Here is a 20324-nt window from a genome sequence, read left to right on the forward strand (position 1 = left end):
ATTAGGTCTCTCATTTGCTATCTTGAGACTCAAAGTATAGCTTGCGTAAATATTGATGACTTGGTTAGTTTCTTTCTCAGGAAAATTATTTTGTCTCAGCCCCTCTTGAATTTTAGCTAAACAGGCAAAGTCAGCCTCTTTACTTCTTATTCGACTGGAAACTTCTTGAGGGATGTCTGTGTTTTTATTTATTTTTTTATATCTAACCTCAAGCATGGGGCCAGACAGAAACAAGTGCTTAGAAATGTTGAACTGAGCTGTTCTTAACAATTGACAAAGTCCTTTAAGAGAAATTTTCTGTCACTCTCTTTGTTTTGTTTTTTTAATATTTATTTATTTAGGCTGCACTGGGTCTTAGTTGCAGCATGTGGGCTTCTTAGTTGCGGCATGCATGTGGGATCTAGTTCCCCGACCAGGGATTGAACCTGGGCCCCCTGCATTGGGAGCACGGAGTCTTACCCACTGGACCACCAGGGAATTCCCTTTGTCACTCTCTTTAAAGTTATTTTGAGATCTAGCAAACTGTGCTATGACTGGAATTTTAGAGGGTGTTGGCCAAGTAGTATTACAGATTTAAAGCAGTGTAGTGATTTAATTCTTGGTAGAAACTAAGCCAGTAATTCAGGTAGGACAGGTGTAAATGACTTCCCTTATCAAGAACACTGAGGGTTAAAGATTATACAAAGGAAAAAACATTAGTTTTGCTCTTTTTAGAAAAATAGGAAATTATAGAGAAGGATTAAAAGAAAATAAATCACTCATCCTACCAGTGTTTACATATTGGGTATTTCTTTCAGTCTTTTTCCTGTGGATATATTGGGTTGGACAAAAAAGTTAGTTGGCCAACGCAATATTTTGGAATATGGAAAAATTTGTTTTTCCATACGGAAAAACCTGAACGAACTTTTTGGCCAAGGCACTATTTTGACGTAGTTATGATCATACCATATACTTTCTTTTATTTCTCCCTTTTTCATTAAACATTACAGCCTAAGCATTTTCTCATGCATGCTTACAAACTCCTCACATACATTTAAAATATTGCCATTTATTTTCGAAGAAACTATACTTTTACTGTTCTTGATGATTATACATAATTTATTCTCCATGATTATAAAAATAATGAGTACTCACTACAGAAACATTGAAACCTCCAGAAGAGTGTCAAGAAGAAATTAAAAATCACCTGTTATCATCCAGGATAACCACTGATAACATCTTGGAGTATTTCCTTCTTGTATTTCTTTCCATGAATATGTATTTCATATTTTTTTTGTTTATTGAGATCATAATACATATGCAGTTTTTAAAATATCCTACCCTTTTTTTTTTTTGCGGTACGCGGGCCTCTTACTGCTGTGGCCTCTCCCGTTGCAGAGCACAGGCTCCGGACGCGCAGGCTCAGCGGCCATGGCTCACGGGCGCAGCCGCTCCGTGGCGTGTGGGATCTTCCCGGACTGGGGCACAAACCCGTGTCTCCTGCATCGGCAGGCGGACTCTCAACCACTAGCGCCACCAGGGAAGCCCTATCCTGCCCTTTTCATATAACATTATATCAGAGCATTTTCCATGTCATTAAAAGACTGTAAACATTTTTAATGGTTGCATATATTTTATTATATATAACCTGATATATATATACAGTTTGTCCTCTACTGGACATATTAGGGGAAATTAGGTCATTTTGGGGACTTCCCTGGTCGCACAGTGGTTAAGAATCCGCCTACCAATGCAGGGGACACGGGTTCAATCCCTGGTCTGGGAAGATTCCACATGCCGTGGAGCAACTAAGCCCGTGCACCACAACTACTGAAGTCCGCACACCTAGAGCCCGTGCTCTGCAACAAGAGAAGCCACTGCAATGAGAAGGCCGTGCGCTGCAGCGAAGACCCAACACAGCCAAAAATAAATAAATTAAAAAAAAAAAAGAAATTAGGTCATTTTTTAGTTTATACATATTTGTTCATAAGTATTCTCATTGCAGATTATTTTCTAGAAGTGGCATGACCAAAGGGTATGCGTTTTCTGGAGCTGTTACAGCTACTAGGTTTCTTTTAATATATAGGTCCATCCTTCTTTCCCCTCCTATTTTTCTCCTCCCTAAAAATTGCTGAAGTTTGTTTGAATAAACTTTTCAATTTGAAATAATTTAGGTTGGGAGAAAAATTGCAAAGAAAGTACAGAATTCCCACATATCCTTCACCTAGTTCCTCCTAATGCTAACGTTGTCAAAACTAATAAATTAACATTAGTACATTACTAGTAACATTACAGACTTTGTTTAGATTTTACCAGTTTTAACACTAATATCCTTTTTCTGTTCTAGGATCCAATACAGATAGCACATTGCATTTAAACACACATAAACCATCCTCTCTCTCTCTTTGCACTTTGTTTGTGAAAGAAACCAGATTCTTTGTCTCCCACAGTCTGGATTTTGCTGATTGCATCCCTGTGGTATTACTTAAGATGTTTCTTAGTCCTCTGTATTTGCTATAAACTTGTAGTTAGATCTAATTCTAGAAGCTTGATCTGATTCCAATTTGATTGTTTTGGGGTGTGTATTATTTTATTTAATTTAATTTACCTTCAGGCTAATTTAATACATTTTGACTTCTTCTTGGTGGCATAATTTTTGCCTTTGTGATTTGCTTGCCAACGTACTAATCCATGTATGTACAGATTCACTTATTCCTGGGTTTTTCTGGGTATTTCCACTTAGCTATTGATTGTCACAGAATGCTATCTCTTGATGGGAGACTACTAACAAAATGTTCTTTATATTTTCTTCTAGTTTAATAAGCATTCTGAGACCCAAACACCAGGACGAGAACCTTCTACCCTCCGGGTGCAGAAGAGGGCCCGTTCACGATCCTTCAGTGGCCTTATTAAGGTAGGTACACTGTGCTGTCATTTTCAGCATTGATCGTGAGAAAATTTAACAGTCTGACTCTTCTTATGCATAAACAGTTTTATTCTGTTCTTTGGGATTCTATGAAGGCTTCACTTGTAAGGGGAAAAGAATAGAATTTGGAAAAGCTTTTATTTTTCAAAGCATTTTTCTGTGTTTCAAATCAGAGAAGGGGCTCTATGATTGGAGAAGTAAGGGATAAAGGAAATAAAGGTCCTTTTGTCTCTTCTGGGGCTGAGGACAGAGTCCTCATCCCTGAGTAGAGAATCTCTTTTGGTTCATGACCTGCTTTGTGCTACATACTTCATTGTGCAATTTGCTAAAGTTATGGAAAAGTGAGAAAGTTGACAGAGACTGGAAATGGGTTTTCTAATAGGCTAATGAGTTTTAGGTAACTCAGATTTTTGTGAGCTTAATATTTTGATCAGTTGTTTTGTTCTCTTCCTTTGTCTCAAATTCTTTAAAAATCTTGTTTTTAAAACAAATGCAATATGTACTTCTGTGGTGTTGCTACCATCGCTGTCTGTAGGTTCAATTTATTTGAGTCTTCATTGATGATCTGAACTTGTAGTTAAGGAATATTGCCAGCAGGTGGCAGTAGATAGCTGATTATGGGGTTCAAATTTCCAGGCATAAACAAAGGCAAGGTTCTAACTAGTTAACTTGGAGAGAGATTAGCACTGTTCTGTGTTCTACAGGTTTTCCTTTTAAAATTGTTTAACATTATTAAAATTTATAAATCCAGCAACATTAAGGAGATCTTTGCTTAAAAGTTGTGCTCTTAAAAAAAATACCTTGTAATATATATATATGTGTGTATATATATATATATATATATGTATATATATGTGTGTGTGTATTTTTTAAACTGTAGTTGTTAGCAGTTGCAACTTCATCTTACTCTAATTTTGGTTGTAGTTATTATCATTAATAGCAGTTTAGAATTCACTCAATCCTATCCACTGGGGCCAGTAGCCTTGGGACATTAGGTTTGCTTGACATCAAACAGAGTGAAAAGGCAACTCACAGAATGAGAGGAAATATTTACAGAATATATATCTTATGAGCGGTTAATATCCAGAATATAAAAAGAACTCTTACAACAACAGCAAAGAAAATCAATCCATATTAAAAAATGCGCAGGGCCTTTTTCAGCCATCTTGGACCCTGTGGAGGCCTGCTGGGAACAGGACTTCTAAAATGACAAATATGTCTGGAAGGCTGTGGTCCAAGGCCATTTTTGCTGGCTATAGCGGGATCTATGGAACCAGAGGGAGCACACAGCTCTTCTGAAAATGGAAGGTGTATATGCTCGAGATGAAACTGAATTCTATCTAGTCAAGAGATGTGCTTACGTGTACAAAGCAAAGAACAACACAGTAACTCCTGGTGGAAAACCTAACAAAACCAGAGTAATCTGGGAAAAGATAACTCGTGCTCATGGAAACAGTGGCATGGTTTGTGCCAAATTCCAAAGCAACCTTCCTGCTAAGGCGATTGGACACAGAATCCATGTGATGCTGTACCCTTCAAGGATTTAAACTTACTGAAAAGTTAATAAATAAAAGTGTGGATTAAAAAAAAAAAATGTGCAGGGACTGCCCTGGTGGTCCAGTGGTTAAGACTCCACGCTTCCACTACAGGGGACATGGGTTTGATCTCTGGTCAGGGAACTGAGATCCCACATGCTGCACAGCATGGCCCAAAAGAAAAAAAAAAAAAGGCAAAGGATTTAAATAGGCATTTTTCTGAAGAAGATTAAAAAAACGCTCAATATCCCTTATCATTAAGGAACTGCAAATGAAAACCACAATGAGATAACAATTCACACTCACTAGGATGGCTGTTATCAACAAAACAGAAAATAGCAAGGTAAGGATGTGGAGAAATTGGAACCCTTGTGTACTGTTGGTGGGAATGTTAAATGGTGCAACCACTATGGAAAACAGTATGGCAGTTCCTCAAAAACTAAAAATAGAACTACCATATAATCAAGCAATTCCAAGTAAGGATATGAACAGATATTTGTATACATGTTTGTAGTGGCATTATTTACAATCAAAAGGCAAAAGCCACTCAAGTGTTCGTTGATGGATGAATGGATAAACAAAATGTGGTATATATGAACAATGGAACAGTACTCAGCCTTAAAAAAGAAGAAAGTTCCGACACATGCTACAACATAGATTAAGCTTGAGAACATCATGCTAAGTGAAATAAGCCAGTCACAAAAGAACAAATATTGTATTATTCCACTTATATGAGGTACCTACAGTAGTCAAATCCATAGAAACAGAAAGTAGAATGGTGGTTGTCAGGGACTAAGGGTCTGGGGGGAATTGGGATTATTGTTTAATGGGTACAGAGTTTCTGTTTGGGAAGATGAAAAATTTCTGGGATGTGGTGATGGTTGCACAACAATATGACTGTACTTTACACTACTGAACTGTACACCTGAAAATGGTTAAAATGATAAATTTTATGTTATGTATATTTTACCATAATTAAAAAAAATTCCCTTTGCTAGAACCCCAAAAGTGTATTCACCTGCTTAGACGTGGCAAGTTAAATGAGCATCCTTGGTTCATTTTACTTGGAAGTCTGTCATTCCCTCTGACTTCCTGTCATAGAGATGATTGGTAACAAGAAAAGTTACAGTCCAATAAGTGTTTCTCTGTGTGTTAGTCAAACATGTTTCTTTAACTGAAGTTAGATGGGTATGGTTTTCTCTTCATAGTGAGCTCTTCTCCTGCAGTTGGTTCTAGAAGTGTTGCTAATTATTGCTTGAAATGTAAAAATATAGTATCCTTCTTGGCAGCTGCCCTCTTCAGAGCATTTAGAACTTTAGAGTTATAAAAGAGTTTATAATTGTATCAGGAGAAAACATTTTAGAAAAATAATTTTAAACACAATGTTAGCAAGTTTTATAGGACAGAAGGGTAAACTGTTTTCATTATAAATGAAGAGACTTTCAAGCTAATAATAGATGCAGGTTTCTGCTCGATAGCAAAGGAGTAATGAAATTTCTGTTAAAAAATTCACTGGAAGCTGAATTTTAGCTTTTATAGCTAGTCCTGTGGCTCCTGGTATCCCCAGTTCAGCTTACTCTGAGGTGATATCTGACTTGTGAAAGGAAGATGTACTGGCCTTATTTTTCTAGCACTTCTGTGTTTTAGCTGTTTGATTTCTATCCTGCTTTGATACTTTGTTTTTGGCTAGACTTTTTTTCCTCCAAAATTCGTCTCATGTAAATAATTTATTACAGAATATTCCTACTAATATTTATATTTTAAAGTTTAATGTTCTAGTTTTGATATGTTCCTTTTTTTGGAATTCAAATTTATTCTCTAAGGGGAAAAAAGAAAGATTTCTTCAAAGATGGTAGAATTGTCACTGTCAACTGATACAGTAGGTTACATTAGCTTTTAAGCTGTTCAGAGATGAAAGGGCTTTTAGTCTTGCTCTGAATATCAGTATAGTCATGTGACCCTTTTAAGAAGGCCCGTACCCTTTTATGGCTGTACTAGAAACTCTTAGAGAATTTCTCCAAATTTTCCAGTCCTGTGTGAGGAGGACATGACAGGGAAGCAGAATCTTTGAGTGGACCCAGTGTAAGTGTCTTTTAGTGGGGAGGGGGAGGAGGGGACTCTTAAAAGGTGCCAGAGACAATATGTCTTTAGGGAAAAAATTATACTGGTAGGTAACTGGTGTTTCTTTTATGGCCTCAGGAGCACTGTAATTGGCCTGTATTAGTTGGTTTAAATCAACTAGAAAGTTGCTTTTAACATTTCAGCCCTTTAATTTGTTTAAAGAGGAATAGTGATCACCTAAAGAAAGGCAGTGATCTCAGGTTTTTTAGTAACATGCTTTGACCTCTCTTGTATAAGATGCCTGGGGGAATTTATCAAAGAGCTGAGTTTTTTTTAACCTAAGAAACTATAGTTTTGAAGACCAGTGTAATTATAATATAGATATTGTAGATGTTTATAAATCAAATATTTTCTCTTCCTAAATCAGCGGAAGGTCCTGGGAAATCAGATGATGTCAGAAAAGAAAAACAAGTACCCTACTCCAGAATCTGTAGCCATTGATGAATTGAAGAGAGCCAGCAAAGAAAATATAAATTTAGTAAGATACTATTCTTTGTACTTTCTCTTTGTATGTGTTCATTTATAGAAAGGAAGAAAATTAATATACTGTCGTCTGTTTTACTGTGTTTCTTTGGGCCATATTCAACTATGCCTTTTCCCCAGTCTTTTCATTTATGCTGACTTCTTTCTGTAGGTTTTCATCGATTCATTCAACAAACATTTTGAGTTCAAGGAAGATATAGCCAGTCATAAGCAGAAATGACAAATGCAGTGAAATAGCTCCACACACAAAGTGCTGGAGGGAGCAGTTCTTACTGGGAGACTCCACAGGGTGGGTAACATTTGAGCCAGGCCTGCTCGGCACTGCAGTACGTGTGGAGTGGTCCTTCAGGTTATCCCAAGAATGGTTACTTCATTAAGCCAGAAATAAAACAGTTAAGATTAATGAGATCTAAATACGTTGGTAAAACTCTTCATATTGAAATTGAAAAAGTAAATAATTCCTCTGTTAGTAAAGTCTGTCTATAGAAATGACATTAGGACATTTAAGCCACTATAAAATTTTCTTGTCACAGTTATTTTCTGGCTCTCCAGCTGTCATGATGACACCAACAAGACTGAAATGGTCTGAGGGGAAGAAAGAGGGGAAAAAAGGTACTAATTGTACTTATTCTGTGTGTCTTATTAATGTAGTTCCTTTCTGTCTCTAGTCAGTAGCATATTTTGAATTCCCAGTGTGGTATGGTTGTAGTCAGAAGAGATGTAAAAATTATAAGGCTGGGTCCTGCCCTTGAGTTCATTTAGCAGATGGTTATTGAGCAACTACTCAGCACTGTCCCAGGTGCTGAGGGGCAGAGCTGTGAACACAGACCCACACGGTCCCTGCATTCTTGGACAGATGGGACACGTGACAAATATCTTAAGAATACTTGTTAAGCAAATTAAAAGCAAGTGTAAACTAACTTGTGAAACCAAGTACAGGAGTGCTGAGAAGATGTTCAGTAAACATGGAATAGTTATGTTCCTTTTCTGCGCAAACTTTAGCTTTGTTTATTCAATAAAGCTTTCCAGATAAACAGCTCATGCTGAAGGACCCTGGAAATCATATCATACAATATGTTTTTGAGGATATTTAGGGTAAAAAGGATTATTTAGTGCTGGGACTGCTGATTGTCGGAGGCTCAGTTGGTGAAGTGCAGTGGCTGCTGTGCTTTCCTCTGAGGAAGCCATGTGGCTAACTGGAAAGGCCAGGGGATTTGTAGTTAGACCTAATTTGTGGCATCATTTCTCTGGCCTGGGAAAACCACTCATTCTCAGCCTACTTCTTCCTCTGCAAATGGGGATAATAGTTATATCTACTTCCCAGATTTCTTATGAGGCTCAATTGAAATTATGTTTTGGAAGCACATTGTGATTGTTAAAGCATTAACAAGTAGTAGTAATTGTTACTGAAGAAAACTGGGTGAGGCTTGGTCTTGTTTTATAAGGCTTGTGTTGCAGATGAAGCGATCTCTGGTCTGATATGCTCATTTTACCAGAGATATGAGCATAATTACTATTTGAGACATCAGCAATAGAAAGAGAACACAAGCCCAATCCTTATAGATAAATCTTTATTCTTTTATAGGAAGTTAGATTTCAGTGTGGTCTTCTTACTTATCCTTGAATGAATTATCTGAACTCTCTTTTCTTTCCTTGTTGCCTCTGGCTTCTAGGCTGGGCTGTCTGATTGAGGTAAGTTTGGCGTTTGGATTCTGTGTCTAAATATTTCTACCTGTATCTTCATAAGTCAAAACCAAGCATAAGTAATTTTTATTTTTGGCTGCGTTGGGTGTTCGTTGCAGTGCGCAGGCTTCTCATTGCAGTGGCTTCTCTTGTTGCGGAGCACGGGCTTTAGGCACATGGGCTCAGTAGTTGTGGCGCACAGGCTTAGTTGCTCTGCGGCATGTGGGATCTTCCCGGACCAGGGCTCAAATCTGTGTCTCCTGCATTGGCAGGCGGATTCTTAACCACTGAACCACCAGGGAAGTCCCAGCATAAGTTATTTTTGAAGGATACATTGTATCAATTACACCTTTTCTTGCTTTCATTTTTGAAGATAATCAAGAAATGTCTTTCTATGTCGACAGCTCTACTTTTGGAAGAAAGAAATGCATTAAAAAAATAAGTCAGGACTTCCCTGGTGGTGCAGTGGTTGAGAATCCGCCTGCCAATGCAGGGAACACGGGTTTGAGCCCTGGTCTGGGAAGATCCCACATACTGCAGAGCAGCTAAGACCGTGTGCCACAACTACTGAGCCTGTGTGCCACAACTACTGAGCCCGCGTGCCTAGAGCCCATGCTCTGCAACAAACCACCACAATGAGAAGCCTGCGCACTGCAACGAAGAGTAGCCGCTGCTTGCTTGCAACTAGAGAAAGCCCGCGCGCAGCAACAAAGACCCAACGCAGCCAAAAAAAAAAAAAAAAAAAAGTCAGTTTAATATTTTACCAAGACGTTTTAGATCAGGATTCTTCCTGTTAACTGTGGACTTCCTAAGGGCTCTAATAAAGTTCCTGGTATTGTTGATGGAATTTTATGTGTAGGTGCATATGTACATTTTTCTGGAGGAGAGATTATATAGTTTTTATAAGATTCTTAAAAATGTTAGTGATTCAGAAAAGTGGAGGCCCACAGATAATGAATGACCTCCCACTGGATTAAGCAGTGGCATTTTCACATTACCCTCTCCCTGCTCACTTCCTCTAACTAGGAACACCTGTGGCTGTCATGACTTCACACTATTCTCCTTCTCCTCCTTCCTCTTTAATTTTTTTCATCTCTGCAGTGCTTTACTATTGTCTGCCTCCCCCTCCACCTCTTCATGTTTTTCAGTGCTCTGTCTTAAATTCTCTGCTTGTTCCTGCTCTTGCTTGTCCCCCTCTTAGCAGTTTGGTCTCCTTCTGCAGCTCAGTTCTGTTCTCTGTTTGATATCTGCTCCCAAGCCTGCACCTCCAGATCTGAACTCTGTTCAGTCTCCAAGCCCCCAGATCCAAGTGCCTGCCATCTATTTGTTTTACATAAAGAATACAATCCAAGATTTTTTTGATGGTGATTTTATAAAAAGAGCAAGTATTTTTTTAAAAAATATATTTATTTTATTTATTTATTTTTGGCTGTGTTGGGTCTTCCTTGCTGTGCACAGGCTTTCTTTAATTGCGGCGAGCGGGGGCTACTCTTCGTTGTGGTGCGTGGGCTTCTCATTGTGGTGGCTTCTCTTGTTGCAGAGCATGGGCTCTAGGCACGTAGGCTTCAGTAGTTGCAGTACGTGGGCTCAGTAGTTGTGGGTCACGGGCTCTAGAGCGCAGGCTCAGTAGTTGTGGTGCACGGGCTTAGTTGCTCCGCGGCATGTGGGATCTTCCTAGACCAGGGCTCGAACCCGTGTCCCCTGCATTGGCAGGCGGATTCTCAACCACTGCGCCACCAGGAAAGCCCAGGAACAAGTATTTTTTGAAGAAGATAATGCAATTTTATTATCATCAATAGTGTACTCCCAAAGACATTTATTTCGCATGGGGTTTCTCAACTGGCACTATCGACATTTTAGGTCAGATAATTCTTTGTTGTGGGGAGCTGTCCTGTGCGTTGTATGATATTTAGCATCCCTGGTCTCTACCCACTAGATGCCAGTAGCACCCTTCCCCCAATTGTGACAACCAAAAATGCCTCCAGACATTTCCAAATGTCCCCTTCATGGGAGGGGGCAAAATCACTCCCTGATGAGAACTGCTGATTCAGCACCTACTTATTAATGGGCATTATTTTCAGCAGTCAGAATCTTACCCATTGTTCAAAGCCCAGCCTAAACCCTACCTCGTCTTCAAAACCTTCTTTGGCTAACCCAGACAGATATAGCTTTTCCTTTGAACTCTTATTGACATTACTAAAATGTTGACATTTAATGTGATTTATCATAGATATTTGCTTCACATGTATTGTCTTATCGCTGTAGCTAGTTTCTCTTCTGGAAGACAAAGGCCAGACTTAATATATTCGTGGCCCCCGTCTTCTTCTCTTCCCCCCAATAATGACTGCCTTGCATCTAGTAGGCATTTAGTAAACATTCGCTGGTGAGAGGTGTAGTGGTGGTAAGAACATGAGCTTTGCATTCAGTTAAGCTTGGATTCAGTTCCTAGCCTTTTTTTTTAATTAAAAAAAATTTTTTTAAATTAATTAATTTATTTGTTTTTATTTTTGGCTGTGTTGGGTCTTCGTTGCTGTGCGCGGGCTTTCTCTAGTGGTGAGCCAGGGCTATTCTTCATTGAGGTGCACGGGCTTCTCATCATAGTGGCTTCTCTTGTTGCAGAGCACGGGCTCTAGGCCCGCGGGCTTCAGTACTTGTGGCACGTGGGCTCAGTAGTTGTGGCTTGTGGGCTCTAGAGCGCAGGCTTAGTAGTTGTGGTGCACAGGCTTAGTTGCTCCGCGGTATGTGGGATCTTACCGGACCACGGCTCGAACCCGTGTCCCCTGCACTGGCAGGCGGATTCTTAACCTCAGTTCCCAGCCTTAATAGCTGTATATCTTAGGGCAAGTTTATTTGTGTAGGCTTCACATTCTTCACCTGTAAAATAGCAAGAGCATTACCTCATGCACAGGTTGTTGTGAGGGTAAATGAGGCAATATACATAAAGAACTCAGAGCAACACCTAGCACAAAATATGCACTTAGTACAGGTAGCTGTTACTGCCATTAAGATGATTTAATGAACTGAGATTAGAGCAGGAGGACAAAGTGATGTGTACTTGGTAGAGAGTAAACAATTCTCCCTCAGTTTAGAAAATAATAAGTATAGATTTCTCTAGCTTTTGGGTGGAATGTTTGCAGAAATAAATATTTATAAATGTGTTTAATGCTCCTTTTTCTCTTTCAGCCTAGGATTCCTCTGAAGGATCCAGAGGTTTCCTGTTGTCCACCCAGAATTTTCTCTTTTGTGGGCCAGGTGCCATTACCACTCACAGAGAAGCTTGGACTTGCAGCTTGCTTGCTGCATGTTGAATTGTGAAAGCCAACTAATCCTGTGACTTGACTGACGCCTCTAGGCCCACTCAGTGGGTGACATCTACAGACTCTGCCTGCTGAACCAGTGCTAGCGACTCTCTCTCTTTAAAAAAAACGTTATGGGGAAACCACTAACCAGCCAAATCGGCGTAGACAGCACAGTAAATGAGTAGAACCAGGCAGACTCCTGTGCTCATTCCATGTATTTGTTTAGGCAGATTCTATTTTTAAAATATTTGAAATCTGTGCTCAACTGCCAGTGATTTTTTTAAAAAGTGCTGTCAATCCTGGTGGATTGATGTTATTTTTAACTGATAGCTTGGGCTTTTCTCTATTTTGATAGTTTTGGGAGATGTTTTGGTTATTGTTTCTTGTTTATTTGTTGTTTGTGTATTTTAAAAGGTAAAAAATCAAAATGGGCTCTAAGCCAGATGTCTTTCCTCTCTTTTTCACCTTAAGCTTTGGGAAAGCTCTTTAACTTATGAGGCTTTACTCCTCAATACCTATTTTTGTCCAAAGAATTTATAGCTTTCCTGGAAATTCTTTTATTATTTCTTGGGCCTGAGATTGTAGGTATTTGGCCTGCAGTATCAAAAAAGGAGAATTCAGAATGATACAATATTTAAACAAATAATATTAAACTGTGGCCCTTCTTCCCTCCCTCCATTCTCTCTCCTTTCCTCTCTTCCCCTTTCCTCAGTGATGTCAAAATAGTTGTGTGGGGCTTCCCCGGTGGCGCAGTGGTTGAGAGTCCGCCTGCCGATGCAGGGGATGCGGGTTCGTGCCCCGGTCCAGGAAGATCCCACATGCCGCAGAGTGGCTGGGCCTGTGAGCCATGGCCGCTGAGCCTGTGCGTCCAGAGCCTGTGCTCCGCAATGGGAAAGGCCATGACAGTGAGAGGCCCGCGTACCACAAAAAAAATAGTTGTGTGGTTGCTGAACTCCTTTCCTTCATTCAGTTTCCTCTCGCCTAAAACAGCTCTGGTGCCAGTGTGGTGCCAGTACTTCTGTGACAAATCACTGGGACTCAAGGAATATCACCAACAGCTTACTTGAGACTTGCTGAAACTCCTGTATGTAGTGGAAGCTCTGGAGAGGGACTAGGATGGGGCTGGCTTTATGGCCAGGACAACTCTTGATGGGTGGGATTATATTGCATCCTTCTAAGGGATCAGGTATGCAGGCTGGACCGTCTCCTGAGAGCCAGCTGGAGTCAGAGGGAGGAAGTGAGCATCAGTCTCCACAGGGCTGAGAGATTTAAAGTAGACAATGGTCTTATTTGGAAGCAGTTGTGGTTTATCACCCATGTTCAAGGGTGGCTGCTGGCCCACCCCTCTCCTTGTCAAGATGGGCATAGGGAGTAGTTTGGAGATGGGCTGGAGCTTTGACCGTGTTGGGATGTTCACATGTGTTTGAGGTGAGCAGTGGCATGGCTCTGATCTAGTGTGAGAACTCACTGCCCAGAGAGCAGCAGGGCAGGTGGGAATGTTAGTCTGTGCCTGCTCTGTTAGGTGTGTAACCTTTCTCACCCTGTGTGCCAGAACTGAGTCAGGCCTCAGTGGGGGGGCAGTTGCCCAGCAAACCATGACTTGCTGACCTATTTTTAAACAGTTGAAATGCTGTGTTGTTGCTGAAAGAAAAGATGAGTCTGGGGAGCACAGTTTGGTTTTGCATCCGGATGTCAGTCCTGGCTTCCGTATTTTCTGTTTCTTCTGCTGCTGTAACAGCAGTAGTAGAGAAAAATGTAAAATTTGGCTGTCCAACTTGATAGATTGTGAACAATAGATGGTTAGGAGTATAAAACTGCTCAGAAGCCCCTTTCTCTAGAGCAGTTTTATATAATTCTTAAAAATACTTATTAGCAAGTTCATTTGTGTAGGGTTCTTCTTCTTTTTTTTTTTGCGGTACGCGGGCCTCTCACTGTTGTGGCCTCTCCTGTTGCGGCGCACAGGCTCCGGACACGCAGGCTCAGCGGCCATGGCTCACGGGCCCAGCCGCTCTGTGGCATGTGGGATCTTCCTCGACCGGGGCACAAACCTGTGTCCCCTGCATCAGCAGGCGGACTCTCAACCACTGCGCCATCAGGGAAGCCCCTAGGCTAAAGTGTGTTCTCCCTTAACTTGATACTTGCTTTCTTTATTTGTCTAAGTGTCTCATTCCATAGTGGTGTGGTCTGTTAAACATGGTCTGGCATAGGTGGAGAGAGCAGAGCAGTGACCTGATACCTCCTTGTCATTGAGTTTGTTCTGTGGTTCTGTTTAAGGGAGGTAGCTGAGATTTAGGAGACTTTCTTTGGTTGAATGCAACTGGTAATCCAGGTTCGTGTTCCAGGGCTGGGGTGGTGAGAGATGTCTGTCACATGCTTTTATATAGCTTGCCCGCTTGGGCAGTTTATTTGGGTATTTGGGTATGTGTGTTTCATTAAAGTATTTATTAAATATGATTTCCCTTGCTGTAAGGGTATGATAGGTCTTTTCCTTCTTTTTTCTTTTTTAACAGAAGCTGTGAACTAGTTGGAATCCAAATTTGAGAAATAAACAGAGTAACCTTCTGCCTTATAATATGTAACTATTTTAATCCTGCGGAATCTTTGCAAAAACAAAAACCCTTTAGCATTTGCTCCAGAAGGGTACTGTTGCCCTTCTGACTTGGTGGGCAGATATTTTTGAGCCAGTATTTAACAATTTTTAAAATCTATAATATTTTAAAACTCTGTTTTCTATGTTTATTTTTTGTGTTGGAACAATCTCTTTGGAAATGCCTCTTGTTGCTTTTAAAATTTCATTTCTTTCTGGGGTCAGTTGCAATGGGTTTTGATGTGATATCACTATGGGGCAGTGTATTTATGCCAGAGGGCTCAAGCATAAAAAATGCAGACCACTTCCTTGATTCACATCTGTACTGGGCGAGCTATACTGGTTGAATCAGTGAAAACCATGGGCACTGGAGTTTCTAACCTTTTACAATGGTTGACTTTTGCACTGGGACCAATGAATCTGGTTTGAAAGACTCCATTGCAGCAGTGAATAGAGGATTAGGTGATACTGATTGTACCTGAGTGCCAAAACATATTAAAGGAGGTGGTATCTGATCATAACTGAAACCGCAGTTGATCCTCCACAAGCTCGTTACCCTGAATGTCTTTCCAGAGTTAGGAATGATGAGGGGGTACCCTTGGGAAATGGAGTAGTATAGGGTTAACTGTTGACCACTGGGTGTTCCAGAGGTGGCTGTTTTGCTGGCTTGTAAGAAAGCCAGTGGTTCCAGAGTGTCAGAGCAGGGCCATTCTCTCCTCTGGAACAGCAGTGTTTCTGTTCAGCTTTTCTCACAGAAACCTGTGTTAGGATACGGTTTAAAACACTGCCTTCTAGGAGAACCTGTGGTCCCAGAGTGACTAGCTGTGTGGCCATGCATAACTGGGGAAGCCATCTTGGGAATGACTTCTCTGGACTTTGTCTGCTTCCTTCATACAGGGCCTCGCACAGATGCTTGAAACTGATGGCTCTCATTCTGAAGTCTTTTCTAAGTAGAACTCCTTTCCCCAGGAGAGAGCCTCATCCCTGCCCTCCTGCATCTGGAAGCCTTGGTACTGAAGACAGGACCTTGATCCAAACTGGATACTAGCAATTGGCAGGATTGCTCTAGAATTTGGGGAAGATTTGGGTTTCTAAGATGCACAAGCTTTTCAGACCAGTAGTAATTAATCCAATCTAAAACTCACTATAGGAGAGCTGGCTTTCCTAGACAGGTAATGCTGAACTCCTTCCACAGGTGGAGAGTGGATGCGTGGGCTAGCAAGGAGGTGGAGTAAGTACTTAATAGCCTGAGTGCTTGGGTTACCATGGAAACTGGAGTGTGCGTGGCCACAGCAGGTGCTAAAGAGCCATTGAGCACTCCCCCGGACATGTTTGGGGACCAGCAGAACTGGTTGGGAAAAACACTCCTGCCCCAGGGTCCTTTCTTCATAGCAAGGATTGCCTTTTCGCTATCCCCAAGCTTGCTCAACAAGAGAAACAAGGTTTCTTAACTGTCTAACCATTTTTTATTTTTCATTCTTATTCAACTATATCATATATATATATTTATATATATATGTAACTGTAAAGAAACATATGTGTTGTTTTTCTTTTATATTCATGTAATATTCTGAAATTAAATTTCTTTTGTTTCATATCTGTAGGCTTTGACTGGTCTCTTAATTCACATTTGACTGATGGATTATTATTATTTTTTAATAAAGTTATTTTATTTTATTTAGTTTTGGCTGCGTTCGGTCTTTGTTGCTGCGTGTGGGCTTTTCTAGCTGTGGCGAGCGGGGGCTACTCTACGTTGCAATGCGTGGGCATCTCATTGCGGTGGCTTCTCTTGTTGTGGAGCACGGGCTCTAGGTGCGCAGGCTTCAGTAGTTGTGGCTCGTGGGCTCTAGAACGCAGGCTCAGTAGTTGTGGCACACAGGCTTAGTTGTTCCGCGGCATGTGGGATCTTCCGGGACCAGGGCTCGAACCCGTGTCCCCTGCCTTGGCAGGCGGATTCTTAACCACTGAGCCACCAGGGAAGTCCTTGATGGATTATTTTAAAGAGAGGTTGCCTCTTAAAAATTTTTTTTTGAGTTTAATTGAGCTATTATGATAGAGGTTGCCTCTTGTTCTGAGGAATATGAAATCTAAGAAAAGTGCGTCTTTGGTTTGTTTTCCAGCTGGGTGGGTGGGTTCAGGGGGAGTAGGGCTTTTGGCTGATAGGAAATGAGATTGGAACCTCCGGGAATTTTGAGCTTCCTGATTTCCCTTGGCTGAGTCTAGAATGCTTTGCACAGATTTTAGTTTCACACATAATCTTTATTTCCTCGTTTAAAAATAAGGAGTGATATTTATAGTAACAGTAAAAACCAAGTGACATTTTCATCTAGGCCAGCAAGTTGTAGTGTTTAGACAACTCTGGTTGAAATGTTGTTTCTGCCACTTATGTATATGGGCTTGGGCATGTTCCCTCCTCTGTAAGGTGGGGATAACAATGTCGTCTCAATGATGCCATGCTCTCAGAGGTAAGGACTTAGCGTAAAAGGTTTTAATCTGGAATCTGTGATTGTGCTTCAGGAATCTTTTGCTCCTGTAATTCTATGTAAAATTTTGTGTATGTTTGAATTTTTCTAAGGGAGAGATTTCAGAGCTTCCACAAGAATCCCAGAGGAGTCCTTGACCACTAAATACTGAGAACCACTAGCCTTACACAGTGCCTGGCAGATGGCAAGTATCCATTCAATGTTAATTCTTTCTCTCTCTGCCAAGGATACATTTTATAATCAGCAGCTTATTGATGCTGACATAGTTATTTTTGATAACAAAGGAATTACTTAAATTCGGAATAGAAATAAGAACTCTGCTGCTGTCTTTGCTCCGTTACCTGCCCATGTGCTCCTCTTGAGCTGTGTTAGCTCCCTAGGTGCTGCTCAAACTGTCCCTTTTCTCCTCATCCCCTGAGGACCAACTTGTATTATTTACTATAGAAGAAGGAGCCAGTTCTGTTCTTTTAGAGTGAAATGTGGAGTGACTCTTGGAGATAGTACAGGGGAAACAAGAGTAATGCAAAAGAAAAAGGGGTGGAGGGACAGGAGTTATTCTGGAAAACAGGAAGAGGATCAAAATGCCTGGTACAGTGCTGAGCACATAATCATTAATAATGAATCACAGAAAGGAATGAAGAAGCAGATGTGCATTAACCAGTGGGAAGTGGGACACTTCCCTGGCAGTCCAGTGGTTAAGACTCTGCCATTCCAACGCAGGGGGCGTGGGTTTGATCCCTCGTTGAGCAACTAAGATCGCACGTGCCGCGTGGTGTGGCAAAAAAACAAAAACAAACAAAAAAAAACAGTGGGAAGGGGTGATGGGAAAAGAGAGAACTGGGAAGAAAGAATCTTCCTTAGTTTCCCCCCTTCCAGGGCTTTTGTGCCCTGTGGCGGGCTGCCCACTTTTGCTGCCACTTACATTCCTGAATTAGAAGCACACTGCATGGGGCGGGTAGGAATGGTGAAGAAGCCTGAGCTCCAGGCTAGAGGGTCATGATGGGACCATCAAGCTTGTTTAGATGCTTCTTTTAAGTCCCAGCCTCTTAATTTCCCCATAAAAAGCAAAAACAGAAAGCAAAAATTAGGGTTGAACAATGGCCAAGTTGTTCATTAATATCTTATCCTTTATCTGCAGCATCCAATGCCCAGATCCCCAGAGACTTCGACCTTGGAACCAGCATGGAGGTTAGCAGGAGGGGCCCTTGGTGTCATTGTTAGCTTTCCCCTTTTATTCCTGGAAATCAGTCTTTTCAATGCCTCGGTACTGAGGAATGCTTAATTCAATAGAGCCATACTGGTGGGCAACAGAGAAGGGAAACAGACTGCCTTAAAATTGTGAGCACAGAAGCCATTCCTCAATGTCATTGTATAGAAGTGGGGGCTACTTTTAAGAACTTCTCCTGTGCATGTACTTCCCAGTTTTCCAATACTGGAAGAGGAGTATAGTATGGACTCTAATGAATTCATGTCTGTGAATGAGAAATGAATGCCACAATTTATTGAGTGCTTATTATTCACCAGCCTTTGTACTAGCCAATTAATTCCTTGTCTCATTAAAATCATACATCTCTGAAGTATTCTTACCTCCAATTTTATAGTAAAAGACACATATGAAGAGTTTAATGTATCTGTTGTCAACTAAAAAGTGGTAGAGTCAAAGTTAACATGCAGGGCTGCCTGACTTCAGGAACCGTGGTCTTATGCAGGGGTTACATACCCCAATGTCTACAGGAGCCAGGAAGGAAATGTAAAGTCATGAAAACGACAACCACTCAAGAGATTTAAAAACACATGGGAGCCAAATGCAAGTCCTCCATGGTTGGGATCTGGTCCATGAGCCCCACGTGGCATCTGCACACTGCTGTGCTGCTTCTGGCTGGGTCCCAGTTCTGCACAGGACGTTCTCCAGAGCTGCTCAGTGCTGGCTCTGGGATGACAGCAGCTGTGTGCCTTCCAGGAATGGTGTCCAGACACAGGAGGGTGGGCGTCCACTGAAACACACTTCCCTGCACCCCCCGACTGCTGGGCACTACTCAGGGAGAGTCTCCTCATTTCTTTGCTCTCTCATATGCACTGCCCAATATGGTAGCCTCTGGCCACATGTGGATTTTGAGTACTTTAAATGTGGCCATTCTAAACTGAGATGTTCTCTCAGTGTGAAATGCACTCAGATTTCAAAGACTTCCTAAGAAAAGGAAAATATAAAAATGTCTCAATAATTTTTATATTGATTACTTCTTCACATTTTGGATATATTGGGTTAATAAAATTATACCATTAAAATTAATTTTATCTCTTTTTATCTTTTTAATGTGGCTGCTAGAAAATATTAAATTACGTGTATGACTTTTATTACTATTTTCCACACCCCCTGGGGCTCTAATCCTAGTCTGTCCTTTCTCCCCCAGAACCTATTCCTCAACTCCATCAACTTCTGTGGCCACATCTTCTCTTTTCTTTTAGTCCTGAGACTGCCCTGGAGAGGAGAGGGGAGGACAGAGGAAAAGCAGTGACAGGTTTATCCTTTGGCTTCTCTGGGATTGGCTCCTGCCATTCATGGCTGGCTTTGGGAGTCCTCAGTGTGATCCAGCTCACAGGTGTGTACCAGTGGGCTGCCGCCCTGGGGGCAGTGGGGTTCCTGCAAGGGGACTTTGTCAGGGTGGATGCCAAGCATTGCCTCTCTCCCAGAGGGGTGCTGCCGTTTAGTGTTTGTTCATGTTGTGATCCATCAGAATATTTTTTAAGTTAATGAATTCACTGTAGGTGGTGTGTGTGTCCTGTATTTTCATATGGATGAAAATGTAGCTATGAAGTTTGGAAACTGAAATTTGTGGGTATTAAGAAGGCTTTTTTTTTTTTAAAAAAGGTTAAATATAAGGCTACCATATAATGCATCAACCCCACTCCTAGATATATACCCCAGAGAAATGAAAACATGTCTACACAAAAACTTGCGCACAAACCTTCAAGGCAGCATTATGCATCGTAGCCAAAAAGTGGATCCAACCCAAATGTCCATCAACAAATGAATAAACAAAATGTGGTATAGCCATGCAATGGACTATTATTCAGCAATGGAAAGGAATAAAGTACTAATATACTGTATGACATGGATGAATCTTGAAGACATGCTAAATGAAAGAAGCCAGACACAAAAGATCACATATTGTATGATTCCATTGTTACGAAATATCCAACATAGGCATATCCATAGAGACAGAAAGT

At 41.0% G+C, this 20324-nt stretch overlaps 1 protein-coding gene and 1 pseudogene across 3 annotated transcripts in view; both read left to right on the forward strand.

The window, feature by feature from the left end:
• The window catches only part of ARHGAP19 (Rho GTPase activating protein 19), a 61579-nt gene extending 41830 nt beyond the window's left edge, over nt 1-19749 (forward strand). Inside the window, exons 9-14 of one of the 3 annotated variants that reach the window (XR_010935831.1) lie at nt 2795-2893; nt 6929-7039; nt 7578-7656; nt 8718-8736; nt 18235-18284; nt 19508-19749. Coding sequence is in view for 2 of the 3 variants with exons in the window: in XM_067709849.1 (XP_067565950.1) it covers nt 2795-2893; nt 6929-7039; nt 7578-7656; nt 8718-8731 (303 nt within the window). In the remaining variant the exon portion in view is untranslated. Of the gene's footprint in view, nt 1-2794; nt 2894-6928; nt 7040-7577; nt 7657-8717; nt 8737-11910; nt 14506-18234; nt 19010-19507 lie in introns of those variants that run through there. The other 2 variants (XM_067709849.1, XM_067709848.1) reach the window with 2 other exon arrangements.
• LOC137208426 (large ribosomal subunit protein eL33 pseudogene) lies at nt 4070-4499 on the forward strand (annotated as a pseudogene).
• Nucleotides 19750-20324: the final 575 nt, after the last annotated feature.

The sequence above is a fragment of the Pseudorca crassidens genome, chromosome 16 (genome assembly GCF_039906515.1).
Source record: "Pseudorca crassidens isolate mPseCra1 chromosome 16, mPseCra1.hap1, whole genome shotgun sequence".
Lineage (NCBI taxonomy): Eukaryota > Metazoa > Chordata > Mammalia > Artiodactyla > Delphinidae > Pseudorca > Pseudorca crassidens.